The 15,041-nt window shown below is 44.7% G+C and overlaps 2 protein-coding genes and 1 pseudogene across 2 annotated transcripts in view; 2 read left to right on the top strand and 1 right to left on the bottom strand.

Annotated features, from left to right (window-relative positions):
• Positions 1-2,039, top strand: part of LOC135617323 (protein NOI4-like) — a 5,230-nt gene extending 3,191 nt beyond the window's left edge. Inside the window, exons 2-3 of the mRNA XM_065117407.1 lie at positions 1,463-1,654; positions 1,790-2,039. Of these exons, the coding sequence (XP_064973479.1) occupies positions 1,463-1,654; positions 1,790-1,831 (234 nt within the window). The 3' untranslated portion in view covers positions 1,832-2,039. The remainder of the gene's footprint in view (positions 1-1,462; positions 1,655-1,789) is intronic.
• LOC103974468 (lycopene beta cyclase, chloroplastic/chromoplastic-like) lies at positions 2,032-4,143 on the bottom strand (annotated as a pseudogene).
• Positions 4,144-4,768: 625 nt separating this feature from the next.
• On the top strand, positions 4,769-12,895 carry LOC135617322 (uncharacterized). The gene is made up of 5 exons (XM_065117406.1): positions 4,769-5,232; positions 11,258-11,343; positions 11,437-11,742; positions 11,909-11,992; positions 12,187-12,895. Exons 1-5 carry the CDS (start codon positions 4,852-4,854, stop codon positions 12,629-12,631), a joined length of 1,302 nt encoding a protein of 433 aa, XP_064973478.1. The 5' UTR covers positions 4,769-4,851; the 3' UTR covers positions 12,632-12,895.
• The last annotated feature ends 2,146 nt before the right edge of the window (positions 12,896-15,041 follow it).

The following is a 15,041-nucleotide window of genomic DNA, read 5'->3' as shown; positions in this document are numbered from 1 at the left end:
TCGGTAGCTTCCTTCGCTGTCGCCTTCACTCACGGCTTCCTCCTTCGTCGTCGTCTTCGTCTGCTGTCCTCTCCTTCACCCTACCTTCCTCTACAGTCGCCTTTTACTCCTCTTCTTAATCCATTCTTTCTCGTGTCGATTAACTTGCTATACCATATTAAGGTGATGCACTATTAGTTTGTTAGGAGTTAGAATCGTTTAGCACCATATTGAAAACATTGTTTAGCATACGTCTCGATCAATATAACATTGTTTAAAATCAAGATATGTAATTTCGAATAATACCGCCCGGTACGGGCGGTACGTACCAGTCCGTCAGCTTACTGGTACACGGACCATCCGTTATCGAGCGAAACGAAAAAAAATATAAAAAATTATATATATAAATATTTTATAACAGGCGACGTTGCCTTATATATATATATATATATATATATATATATATATATATATATATATATATATAAACGAGGCGACGTCGCCCCCCGTGGCAGAAGGGAAAGGCGACGTCGCCGAGGCGATGCGACGTCGCCTTTTATAAAAATATTATATATATATATATATATATATATATACCAAGCGGTATACTGCTCGGTATACAGTTTCGTACCGTACCGAGCGAACGTCGAAACTCCGATACGGTACGAAATTGCATACCTTGTTTAAAATATTAAAATTTTAATATTTTGGACTGCCTTGCATCGCTTAGGTGGGCGCTTAGGCAAGTACCTAGTGGGTGTTTTGAGATCTTGGTGCCTAATGCTTATAAAGGCTTGCCTAGGTGCCTCGGGCATTTTGGGACTTTAGCGTCTAACACTTTTAAAAACACTAGCCCTAGTTATTTGGGATTTAGTGAGATCGACTCTTGATCTAGGCCTAAGGCGTTTTGGGACCTTGGCGCCTAACACTTTTAAAAACACTGCTCCCAATTATTTGGGATGCAGTGAAATCAATTCTTGATCAAAATACTCGGTTTTATGTGGTAGTTCTTTGTGCAATAATTGGTGGTTGGATCTCATAATTGATATGTTATAAACCTCTCAGTTATTTGGATTCTGTCGAGGGCAATATCTAATAACCATTACGACCTTTGGTTTATCTAATAAAAGTTCCCTATAGTGAGATCAATTCTGGTAAAGTAACCTTGTAATTTAGAGGGGATCTGGGTGGTTCCAGCATTTAGGAAATGAGGAAATGAGATGTGCAGCAATCAAATACTACCTCTGAAAGAATGCTTCTCGGCTAGTGAGAGGCCTCATCAAATCTTCTGTCATTTGTTTACATATTTAGATATACTTTGACAATATGAACTCTTCATTATTTCTGAGATATGTAATGTATGTTTTCTGTTAGCTATATATGGAACTTGATATGTGCTGATGAACCAATATGGATGTTATGATATGTATAAACCGTGTTCCCTGGTGATTTCCATTAGTAATATGCGTGTGGGTTTCTGCAGGACAAAGGTCGGCCCTTGCCAAAGTTTGGCGAGTGGGATGTCAATGATCCTGCTTCTGCAGAGGGGTTCACTGTGATCTTTAATAAAGCCCGAGATGAGAGGAAAACAGGGAGCAATGCACGAGAAACAGACTCACCTGGGAAGGAGGAGACAGGTTTTAAACATGGACCGTATGCTTCTAAGTCTACTGCTGTAAGTAATTCATGAGCATCTTATTGGCTCATTCCCTTAATTTTTCTTGGAACATTGTATAGCTTGAAGTTAAATCCTTAAACCTGCAGCACCTTCAGAGGTTAACTTTATCTGTTGCATTTTTTGTGTCCACAGAAGAAATGGTTTTGCTGCATGCAAGCATCAGCAGAATCATGAGGATGAATGCTTGTGGTTTATGAGTTATGGTATTGATCGAGTGACGGGAAGTGCTGGCCACCATTTGCAGTAGTTGAAGGTTAAGATGGCTCGAGTGAGCAAGACTGGAAGAAAGCTGGGGAGGGTTGGAAAGGCTTAAGAGTCATTCATTTATTCATGTGAACATATGCATATTCGAAACTTAAATTGATCTCGTTTTCTTTTTCTATTCCATATGTTATACCATTTTTGTTTCAGATAAGTTGTGATAATGCTTTCCCGGCACTGATACATCGTTTATTGTTTATAGTGAAGGTTTATAATCTTCACTTAACATTGATTGGGAGTGTGCACCAATAGGTGTAGGAACGTGAGAGAGTACTAGAGATTTCAGATATCAACCTTATAAGGATTGAGATTGATTCAAGCCTAATGTTTCTCCTGTAGCAAGTTACTGACCATGTTCACCAATGGCAGACTACCCTTGGACATGATCTCTAACCTGGAAGTATTCGAAGTATGTGAGAACAAAGAAAGCCCAAACTGCACAAGCTCCGGAAGAATCAACCTCGATGACAGGAAGCCTAGCAAGTATCGTGGCTCCAAATCGAATAACGCATCGAAGAATCTCCTTGTGGCTTGCAAGTCCAGTTTGAGCAGGACATCCATGCCAAAGCAGAACTCCCTCTGTCTTCTCCCCTCGATCGGCCACAGATCCTTCCAAACCCGCGACGACAGTTCGTCGCCCAGGAGGCCATGGATTGGACCGAGGTACTCGACAATGGAGTTGGCGACGACGGGAGCTGCTGCGAGAGTCCTGGCGATCATGCACCCTGTGGATGGATGAACCATGCCCGCGGTTCCTCCTATCCCCACCACCCTCTGCGGGAGCAATGGAAGCGGCCCGTCCATCGGAAGAACGCATCTATCGTCCTCTTCGATGCCATTCACTTTGATGCCCAAATGCCTCAGTCGAGCCACCATCCTCTCCTGTATGTCCTCCATCTTCAGTCCTGGGCAGGCGACCAGGAAAGTCTCCTCCAAGAAGATGCTCGTGGATGAGAATGGCATCGCGCACAGAAACGTCGGGACTTTGCTGATCCTCTCCTTCAGCTCTGTTCCATCCTTGAGGTGCGAGTTTCTCCAGCCCATGAACACCATCTTATCCAGATCGAATGGGTGGTCTTCTACCTCCGCCAAGATCCCATAGGCTACCTGGTACCCATGATTGTACGGCTTGTCGTACTGCACAAGGCACCTCGAGAACCCTGTCGCGTCGACGACGACGATCGCCTGGATCGTGACCCCGTCGCTGCAGATTAACAGCGATTTCGTCTCCTCGTGGATGACCTTGACGACCTTGGCCTGGTGGAATCGAACACCATTCGAGACGTCTGCATTATCTTCGATTTGACCTGCTTGCGGTTGACCCGGCCGTACGGCCGTCCGAGAATCCTCTTCCTCCGATCGTTGACGTAGACCACGGCGCCGGGCCAGGTGGCGTCGAGGCAGTCGAGGAGACCCATGGCTTCGAACTCCTCGACCCAAAGGCCGCAGTTGTTCGGCCACACTAGCCTGGGCGACGGGTCGCTGGAGCAGACGAAGAGACCTGTCTCGGACACCTGCTGGGCGACGGCGAGCCCCACAGGGCCTCCGCCGATGACGGCGAGGTCCAAGGTGAGACCTTTGGACGGGTCATAGGAGGGAAGGTCGAATTCAAGATTCTCCTTCTTAATCCGTGGAACAAATTCTAGGAGTGCATTGCTGGTAGCTCGGGCAGCAGAACTCCTCATAGCCCATTTCTTGTAGGGTTTTCTGGGGAGAACACCGGTTCCGCAGTCCTGAAGCTTCGGGGAACGATAAACGCCACACCTTTCAGCAACCCTGTGACCAAGGTGGAGCAACTCGAGCCTCCTGTGAGTTCTGAAGAGGGTACCCATTACGGTAAAGCGTTGGATTCGCTTCGGAAGGCCAGGCTCCTGCAGAAATCAATCACGTCAAAGATTCAGATTTTGAGCTTAGTTGTAAGCTTCAAGAACAGGAGAAAGCTTTAGAAGCCGGCCAAATCCGAAGAACAAATACAGCTCTTAGGCAATTCCCCAAAATCTCGGCTTTAACGATGCATCCAAAGGGAACTTCCGAGTTAGAGATCCGGAGGGAGAAGCAGCAGCAGCTAAAAGCCGGAAGCTACCATCCAAAAGAAGAGAGGAAAAGCTGGAGAAGGAAGCCTCTCCTAGTTTGAGGGAAAGACGCAAAATGGAAGCTTTTGTGGAGTCCGAGTCGTGGCACAAGAACGGGCTCCGCACGAAGCAACGTGTACCGAACCACCGTTTCACGTGCTGCGAAAACGTGCGCTCGCAAAAGCTCCTCCTCATCGTCATCGAGCCCCGTAAGACCAAACCATCTCGCGGACGCTCGCACGGGATGATGATGTGCACCTTCCTTGCACGGTACGTGCAAGTAAAGATTTCTGCGAAGGTTGCGACTTGGGTCGAAAAATCCAATTACGGTTATAACGTTGGGTTGGTTTAAACCGGAAAAGCTAGACGATATCTCGATTGAACCCAATCCAATTCGAGCCACACCAGCTTTGTTATACATGGTAGCCATGAATAACCCGAATAACTTGACCCGAACCCATACTAAGTCGGTGCAACATGCATTTGGGTTAGGTTAGATGTACGTTTCGCTTCGTGCTTTGACGTAACAGTATTCCCTAATCCTATCATTTGTACAGCATATAATTTTTAAGCTTTGTTTCATCGCCCTTGGGCTGGCGCTGAAGGAAGAAAGAGTCCGGAACCTCGAATCTAACAGAAACCCTCATCGTGATTGTAAGTGGCTTGTCCCCACAAGTGGGGCCCTAGTTCATCCTCCAATCACACGAATTAGGTGGGGCGGGCACGTGACTCAGAGGTGGGTGAAAAGGCATCGTTTGATCCCGGTCTATTAGGAGCCATTTCGGCCTAAGGAAGTCGTCGCGTCCGCCACTTCGCTCTGCTCAGCCCCGCCTCGTTCCAACTCTGCGGGTTTCCGCTTCCATGGCCTCGCCTCCTCTCTCCTCCCCCAGCGGCGACGACGGCGGATCTCTCGTGGCGGATCCCGGCTCTCAGGCCGGAAGTGCCGCCGGGAGCTTGCAGGGCGGCGACGGAGTACTCTCCGCGCCGCCCGCCGTAGCAGGACCCGGCGCCTTCCCCGCTTGCTCCTCCGGCGGGGGAGACGACGCGGAGTACGGGTTCCAGCGGCCTGGGTTCGGAAAGGGGCCGCTGGTGGGCACGGTCCAGCCCTACGATCGGCACCTGTTCCTCTGCTATAAGTCGCCGGAGGTGTGGCCCTCGCACGTCGAGGGGTCGGAGTCCGACCGCTTGCCGAGGTTCCTGGCGGGTGAGATCAAGAACTGGGCGTCCTCGATCGATAAGAAGGTGAACCTGCCTCCTGAGATCTAGGGTTTCCGCCATCCCTTGCGATTTATTCTTGATTCTTCTTTCCGAGGATGTTCTTGGCATTTTGTGGGATGTGGTCAGGGGATTAGGGTTCCGATCGTGAGCTCCAACCGGTGATCATTTCGCAAAAGATTGATTTCCTAACTCGAGGATAAACCCCGGTGAAGTAGTTGTATATGTTTTCCTTTCATGTTCTAAGGGTATGGTACTGATCCTTTCGGTTATCTATCTTCTCGATCTATCCTTTGTGATCATTCGTTTCTTAGAACACAGCATGGAGTGACTTGTTACTATCTTCCTATCGGGTAACCGCCAGAATCAAACATGTAGAATGACACCTTAACATAACACTGGATTCAGTGTTATGACTTACCAATCTTAAACGAAACTGGTGCAAACCGAACGACTTTGTGTCAGCATACAAAATCTTGGTATTTCAAGGGGCTTTGGGCACACGTGATGTAGCTATAACCTTTTTAACTTCAGCCGTTATGTTAAGGAATCTGTTGTGTTATGGATTCTGATTGGAGGTTATACAGCAGGTGAATCCAGTGTTACTCCTCCGATTTATTAGGTATTTCCCTTTCTACCTCGTTGGACCTTCCATTTTATTTAGATTTGTTATGAATCTGTTGTTCCATTATCTTATGACAATATATGGAATAATATCAAAATTTTAAAATTTTCAATATAAACATTTTTTGAGTAGAGAGAAGATAGCCTCCATGTCGTATCAAGTGTTTCAAAACAAATATGTGCACAAGAGGTTACAAGCACTGTGGAATTTCACCATTGGTCATACATTGTTCACAAGCTTTGTCAAATTTAACATGAGCTAAGCTATTGGTTACAGTCACCAATATGTTTTCTAAGTTCACTTTTAATTGTGTTAATCCCGTATGTCTTCTTGATAACTATTTTTGCTGACTATATTTGTTGTTTGCTGCAAATTTTAATTGCTTAAGAGACAATAGAAGTGTGTTATTTTCCTGATATTTGTGTTGGTTGGTTTGAATTTCAATTGCTATAGACATAATATTTTTTTTGGAAATTAGAGAAGCATTTTTCTTCACCTGTAATATAATGACATTATGTATCTTTTCTGTGTGTTATGAGACCTATTAACTAGGTGATTCTTTAAGAATCATGATAAGTACAAAGTACTTATCCATTTCATATTGTTGATGTGTTCATGGTACTATGAAACACCAGTACATCAAATTGGCTGATAAGACCCTAAAGTCTTATCGTAGGCTCTGATACCAAATGATAAGACCCTAAAGGTCTTATCGTCGCTCTGATACCAAATGATAAGACCCTAAAGACTTATCGTCGAAGAAAGGGGAGAAATGGGGATGATAATGATCGCTTCGAGGGGATCGGCCCTCCTTGATCGCTTCGAGGGGATCGACCTTCCTTGATCGCTTCGAGGGGATCGACCCTCCTTGATCGCTTCGAGGGGATCGGCCTCCTAGGGTTTGTCAAAAGACAGAATAGTATTTTTCATAGATTAATGAATAGAAGCAGTTACATCCCTATTTATAGAGTTCCACCCAAAGTCTATCAGGACTTGAACTCTAATAATAAATAAATATTAAATAAACCTCTACTTAACTCTAACTGAACCAAACCAACTCAATAAACAACTGGACTAAACAGACTCAATAAACATTATTCAAAAGCTCAGAAAATGGGTCCTAATAGTTCCTCCCTCTTCAAATCAGTCTTGTCCTCAGGGCTGAGCAGCATCAATCTCGGGGAGCTTCTCTTTCAGCACTTTAGCCATAGACTATCTGCAACGCATCACAACCCGTTGATCAAGTAAGTATGGTCTCCACTTTTTGACAGTGTAAGCAATAGGTCGATCTTTTAGTGTAGTAATCGTTGCAAGAAATTCCTGGCCTTTACTATCATAAGTTAAAATCCATCCATCAACGATCTTTACTTCGAATCTGTCATAGTTTTCAATGTGGTGAGCCAATCGGTCAACAGTCTCACTGTCCATAGAATCGTTAGTGCTACCAGTATCAATCAAAACTATAATAGGCCGATGCTCTAGAGTTCCGGCAACTTCCATAGTTTGCGGGTTAGAGTAGTCAGCTAATATATGCATTGTATGTACGGTAGGTTCAACGTCTTCATTAGAATTTATACCTTCATGATCGGAGTCCAACTCTTCTGCTTTCGGTTCCTCTCCAATTAGCTCAATCATCGTATGTTGCCCTTGTTTACATCGGAGCTCCATACTCCACTTTTCATCATAGTACAAACCCTTTGTTGATCTTTCCTTAAGTTCTTCTTGGGTTAGTCTTCGGGTGTCAAGGCTTTGGTTGGGAATAGATAGGGCTGGTGGCTTACTGATCATCTGGTTATTGTCACTTTTGTTTCTATGATTTTCCCTATTGATTGTTTTCTCATGTAGATGTACGAATGAGATCGCAGCTATCATAGTGCGAGGTTGACGAGCCTTAACTTCACACCGGATCTCTGGAATAAGACCTTCAATAAATGTATCCAGAAGTTGTCGTTCCGACCAATCTCTAGCTTGATTTGATAATCTTTCAAACCTACTTTGATATTCCAACACTGTAGAAGTCTGACAAATTTTTGAGAGCTGTCCATCCCTCTTCATGTATGAATAGATTGTGTCACAATCTTGGGGCCCTTTTCTAGTATTTCCAGATCTGTGCAATGTAGAACTTGAGTTCTCACCTTCTTGAAATTTACTAAAGCTACCCAGTAAGTCCTTTTTGAAATCATTAAGTACTTCTTGTAATCGGTTCTCAATTCTAATTTCCAATGGTTCCATTTGTGCTTTCACCGAGTTATCAGTGGCCATTGCGTACGACTGCAAATCTGTAATCTCAACTCTTATTTTTGGTGTCGGTAAAGGGCATCAACACCGTCGATGCGAAGTTGCCGAGGAGGTGGACGCCAAGGGCAGTGCTGCGGTCGCTGCGTTGGAGGAAGAGTAGCTGCCCTGTTTCTATCGTTGCGTGAGGTGAGAGCGCCGGGGTTTGAAGGCGATTGCGTTGATGTGACTGTAGCTGCTGCAACCCAAGGGGCGATCGCCGAGCAACGGGGTTGATGCTGCGGTGAGGGCAACCTATGGTGATGGCAATCTGTGGTTGTGGCAGAATATGCTAAGCAAGGGGGAGGCGGCGTTGATGCGGCCGAGGTTGAGAAGAGGAATCGGTGTTGCGTGCGCTGCTGGGGTTGAGGCAAGGCAGCGTACTTGCTGCGGTTGCTGTGTTCGCTGTTGGAGGGCAGCTGTTGCAAAATGAGGGGTTGGTCGTTGGCCGGGAGCGACGACGGTGGTTACAATCGGCGGCTACGGCAGCAGAGGGTGCCACTGTTTTTGTTGCTGCGTGGTGGTTGCTGCGTACTCTGTTTTTGTTGCACCACCGAAGGAGTTGGCCGGAAGGATCACGAGCGGTTGAAGAGAAGGCTGCGGTGGCTGGTAGCAGCGGTGGTTGCTGGCTGGAGCGCAGCGTTGGCGGTGGAGAAAAAGGCAGCGAGCGTCGTCACTGGCCGGGAAGTTGCGATGCTGGAGATGGGAAACAGGGTGCTCTGTTTCTATCGCACCACAGCCGGAGCCGTTGGCGATGCTGGCAACGGCGGTGCGGCGGTGATCGTACGGTAGAGAAACAGCGGCAGCGGTGGAGAAGGAGTCGGCGGTGTCACGGTTGGGAACAAGGGCAACCGATGAGTTGCCCTGTTTCTGGCACTACGGATGCAGAGCAAGGAGGATCGGCTGTTGGGAGGCGTGCGGCGGTCGTTGCACGGTGGCCCGCAGCGGTGATGGGTCGGCTGAGTGGCGACGGCGCTGGAAGGGAAGAGGAGTGCTGGAGGCGGCGCGGCTGGTGGAGGCGCGGTTGCGATCGACGAGGGACTGCGGCAACAGAGGAACTCTGTTTCTGCAACCGTTGCAAGGAGGGGCTGCGGCAACCTGCGGCTGCGGTTGCGACCCAAGGGGGGGGCACGGCTAGGGCTGCGGTTGGGAGGCGGGCGGCAGTGATCGATCGGCCGGGAAGCAGCGGCGGCGGTGAAGGAGTTGCCCTGCAGCGGCGGTAGAGAAGAGGAGCAGGGCTGCGGCGGAGTGGGATGCTGGCAGCGTCCTCTCCTGGCAGCGGTGGTGGCTCGGGTGGGAGGCGGCGGTGGACTCTGGCCGGAAGTGGGGCAGAGTCGGTTGCTGGCCGGAGAGCAGCGACGGCGGCGAGTGGGCTGGCCGGAAGCAGGGGAAGCAGGTGGGGTGCGTGGCTGCGGTTGTTGCTGCTTCTTCTTTCTTTCTTCTTTCTTTCCTTTCTTTTTTTTTTGTTTTTGTTTTTTTGATAGCTACGGCAGCGAGAACGCTAAGGATCGCCACTCTGATACCAAATGATAAGACCCTAAAGTCTTATCATGGCTCTGATACCAAATGATAAGACCCTAAAGTCTTATCGTAGGCTCTGATACCAAATGATAAGACCCTAAAGGTCTTATTGTCGCTCTGATACCAAATAATAAGACCCTAAAGTCTTATCGTCGAAAAAAGGAGAGAAATGGGGATGATAATGATCGCTTCGAGGGGATCGGCCCTCCTTGATCGCTTCGAGGGGATCGACCCTCCTTGATCGCTTCGAGGGGATCGACCTCCTAAGGTTTGTCAAAAGACAGAATAGTATTTTTCATAGATTAATGAATAGAAACAGTTACATCTATATTTATAGAGTTCCACCCAAAGTCTATCAGGACTTGAACTCTAATAATAAATAAATATTAAATAAATCTCTATTTAACTCTAACTGAACAAAACCAACTCAATAAACAACTGGACTAAACAGACTCAATAAACATTATTCAAAAGCTCAGAAAAAGGGTCCTAACATTGGCTTTCTTCATATTTATGTGGAACCTGATATTCGTAGGATACCTTGCCAATACATGACATATACTATGCAATTTGTTAAATAATTGCTAATAATCATTAGATATTTTGTTCGAAGAGCAGATTTCTAATCGGGTATATTTGGTGCTTTTTCTTATTTTAAAATCATTGAAAGAATTGGCTGCTTAATCTGGAATTGTAAGGCTGGCTTCTTTATGGAAAAAATTATTGACTACGAGCACTTAGTTCCTTCTAGATGTTCTATCAGTAATGTTGATGAAGGCATTCTGCTTCTACCTAATGACTTAGACTAGAATATGTTACCTACTATAGCAACCGACTTCAATAAGCAGATCAATGAAGATTGTCTACCAAAATAACAAATACTACAACCCAGGAAATATCACCTGACAGACAATTATGTTCCAAATGTCTCAAAGTATTGTTTCATAGAGATCTTCTCGCATTTGAATAAATGATTGATGATTCTATTAGTAGCAACATATACGCTCATACAATGTAAACTGACCTCGCTGGAAGTTTGGGACTCTTGGTCATGGATTCATAAAGAGAGGTGCACTGTCTTTTGAATGGAAGTTTCTACATGATGTTGACAGTTTCTTCCAGTTTACAAAGATCTTCACCTCTTTCCTGAGATTACATGAGTATTGTGCCCCCTACTCTAACAGCAGTTCCTATGTTTTATCCGTTGTCCAATTGTGTAAAATCTTAAATGGATTATCTGATTGCTAAATTTGGTAAAATGTTCCTTTTTACTTGATTGGGTATCTCATGAATTTGTTTGCATTAATTATCTTTTTTCAGTGGTATGATGAAAAGTAGCACTAATTATTTCTCTATCTACTTTTCATAAACTATTGTTTTCTTTTGGGGTTACAACCATTCAATATGAAATTTCTCTTTTATTTGTAAAAGCTAATTTCTAGTCTTCTCTCCCTCATGTGCACACACAGGTACCAGAACACATGCACGGACTCCACTACTTTTTAATATGCCACTTTTTTTTTATATATATCTAGGCCGAAAACTTTCTGCCTTTATATAATAAGACCATGATTACTGTATGTTTTGCATATGCTCTGTGATAGATCGTTTCATTTGCACTATTTCCTGCAGACTCGTCTTACCATATGTGAAGGAGTGGATGGCACTGATTTCTCAAATGGTGATGTCTTGATCTTTCCAGATATGATAAGATACAGGTTATCCAATCAAGAAATAGCTTGTTTACCAAAATGTAGAATATTGACGTCAATCATATTTCGTTAGGCTTATGCCGAATTTGTTGATTGCAGGCGACTAACACATTTCGATGTTGAACATTTTGTTGATGAAGTGCTTAAGAAAAACTCTGAGTGGCTTCCTTGTACACCTGAGCCACTTTCAGGTTCATACATTTTTGTATGTGCTCATGGAAGCCGAGATCGGAGGTGCGGTGTTTGTGGCCCCATTCTGATTAAAGGATTCAAAGAAGAAATAACATCACGAGATCTGCAGGGTCAAGTATTTGTTAGCCCTTGCTCGCACATTGGTGGACACAAGTACGCAGGAAACGTTATAATATTTAGCCCAAATGCCAATGGACAAGTAGCAGGGCATTGGTAAGGAGAAATTATGAGGTGGTTTGAGTTGTTTTCTTCAGTTCTTGTCATCTAACCAAGAATTGTCTTCTTTGTGCTTTCTAGTTTATCTATGAAGATGTTCTTCTCAGGGTAAAATCTTACATCGGATCTAAATAAATGGTTTTCTTGTTTTTGTTCTTGTAAGGTATGGATATGTGACTCCAGATGATGTGCCCATATTGCTTGAACAGCACATTGGAAAAGGAAAGATTGTTGATCACCTGTGGAGGTACCTTTCTGACCCTTTTTGTTTTCTTCTATGTTGTCTCTAATTTTTTCACCTGATGTCCCAAAATCGATCATGCGGACGTAAGCCATCAATTCTGAGTCTTCAAATCAATAAGATGTAATTATATCCACTATCTCATTCTAAAAGAAAGTGAATTCATGCAACTAAACTCAATGAGGTTACCTCTGGATCAGGGGACAGATGGGGTTATCCGAAGACGAACAGAGAGCTGCTCAGAATCTTAGGCTCCAGCTCAATGGGGAATTGGATCAGAACAGTTATAATGACTCCATTGATACTACCACCGGGAGCAACGGCCATGCCAGCAGTGTAATGTCTGGCACAGGTGGCTGCTGTCAGGGATCTGGTGAGGCTTCTTGTTGCCAAGTCAAATCAAAGAAGGAAAAACCAGAAAGTCAGTGTGCACGAGAGCAGGAGGCGGCTCAAGACATTGTGCAGAAGAGTAGCAGCAAGGATGGCAACGCTAGTAGCCGCAAAGAGCCCAGTACCAGGAAGCTCTGCCCGATGCCTACCTGGTTCGAGTGCTGGGAACGGGAAGATACCTATGCAGCTCTTGCTGTGGTTGCAGCCATTGCTTCTGTTGCCGTTGCCTATAGCTATTATAGGCAGCTCAGATGAGAATGTTCTGATGCTCCAAGGACAACCCTTTTGCTGCTTGGGCTTCGTTTAACTCGTTTAAGATACATACTTAATGTTGTGTGTGTGATTTTATGAGGCAATCAATGCTAGAGGACTGAATGATAACATAATAAGATGTATGATGGCCGAGACCACAGGTGGTTTTTAATGTGTCATTTGAAGTGGCACGTTCTGCACTGTGCTATTTATATGTACTGGTGGTGTAGGTTTACAACATGAATACATTTGACTGACTTGTATGCATGCTTGGAAATGGATGTTATTTAGCATGACCGACGTGTGTTCCTAGTATTCCTAGGCACGAATGCAATGCCAATCCGAAATGAAGCTTCACCTACGTACCAACCAATGTGTAGAACAGAATCCTCGGACATGATACAACCAGCGATTGCGATGAATAGGGAGGAACCGCATCGCCAGGGTTTGGGCCACTGGATTGTTCATTCATCGAGGAAGATCTCACTTACACCTCGATGCCAAGAAAAAGAAAGAAGACAGAAAAAGAACAGAGAACAGAGACGAATGATGCAGTTACTCGCGAGAATAGTCCTCACCACATACTCCCTCTTTCCTCTGAAGCTTCGTTGCCCATCGTCGAACTCCGCCTCCACCACAGCGCCGCCCGGTAAGAAAAGGGGTTGGGTACAATAACTCATTGTAAGCTTACCGAAGCTTCCTTGGTAGAGTAAGAGTAGCCCAACAAATAAATCTTTTAACATCGAATCACACGGATTTGACCCTCTTATTCTACCACCGCGGTGAGCGGAATTTACAGAAATATCCGTCAGTCGTTAAAGTGACACAAAAAAATATTTTTTGAACGTCAAAACTGTTCGACTCTGCCGTTTCTTTCTCTCACTTTGCGGTGACCGGAAACTTGCGAAATTTCCTATACGAATACCGCCTCGCTCGTCTACGAGTAATATGGTCTTCTTTTTCTCATCAAATCGTTCGACATTGGGCTTAGTCAACCGCAATTGAAGCATCGATGGCATGCATTGAACAATTGAATATACGCTACGGCAACGTTGATCCCTAGTGGGCTTAGTCATAAAACGATTGAACTATCGATTGCATGCATTGAACAATTGAATATACGCTATGGCAACGTTGATCCCTATGGGATTAGTCATAAAACAATTGAACCATCGATGGCAAACAATTGAATATACGCTGTGGCAACGTTGATCCCTAGTGGGCTTAGTCATAAAACAATTGAACCATCGATGGCAACTTGTATACCTATATATCGTTCATCTGATATCCCAATCTCTTAGACCACGAACTCCATATCTCGATGCCAAACTCTCGCAGTTGTCTCATCTCCCTCGCTTCTTGTCAATTGAAGCAGCAGAAGAATAAGACGAACAGGTGATTTGACACATCTTTGTGGAAGCTCATACCAACCATATTTTCTTTAAAAAAAAATCATAAACACTTGGTTGTGTTTCTATCTCAGAACCTTTCAGATAATATTGGAATCTACGTCAATCAAACACCATTATTAAACTAATAATTTTTATATTTGTTAAAGTCAATTCTGAGTTGCAGCTGAAAACCAACTCAAATCCAACCTAATTTCCATCTCTCACAAAACATACTAAGTTAGTTTTTCGACCCTACAAAACTAAGGCGGGAGACGATCCTGATAACACCCTTCTGACGCTCAAGTATTTCAAATGAGTTAAACTAGTAAAATAAGTTAGGCTAGTCTAGAAGACCTATTATTTTTTCAATGTGTCCAAACGTACCTATTATTTTTTCAATGTGTCCAAGCGTATTTCAAATGACTCTAGCTTTAATTGAGAGGGACATTCATGTAAAACTGTTAGGACTCTAGCTAAGAGAGTCCTAATTGAGAGGGACATTCTATTAGGACTCTAGCTAGGAGAGTCCTAATTGAGAGGGGCATTCATGTAGGAGGTTTTTTCTTAGAGAAGAATTAGGAGTTGTAAGGGAATAGGAGTCTTGAGTAGGAGTCCTATTAGGAGTTGGTTAGAAGTAAGAGTCTTAAGTAGGAGTCCTATTAGGAGTTAGGGTTTAGAAGCCCTATAAATAGCCATGTATTCTTTGACTTTTCATAAGCAATAGATGAATCTTTTCTGCAGCCTTTGAGCAGCAACTTGGAGGGAGGAACCCCTATAGAGTTCCAAGGAGGCCGATCCCCTAAAGAGATCAACCCCAAGTTTAGAATCTGCAAGGGTTCTAACACCTGGTATCAGAGCAGCGTTCTTGGCGTCTCGCTGCCCTTCCACAGTCATCCATCAACCCTCTACAACCATCCAAAGCAATTCCCACAATTGCTTAAAACATCGTCACCGAATTCCGTCATCATCTCCACCACCACGGATCATCCTTTGATCTCCCCGTGAATTGCAACAGGTTCTAG

Source organism: Musa acuminata, chromosome BXJ2-7 (assembly GCF_036884655.1).
Source record: "Musa acuminata AAA Group cultivar baxijiao chromosome BXJ2-7, Cavendish_Baxijiao_AAA, whole genome shotgun sequence".
NCBI classification, from domain to species: domain Eukaryota; kingdom Viridiplantae; phylum Streptophyta; class Magnoliopsida; order Zingiberales; family Musaceae; genus Musa; species Musa acuminata.
The sequence above is the reverse complement of the archived record's forward strand: the minus strand, read 5'-3'. Positions and strand labels throughout refer to the sequence as shown.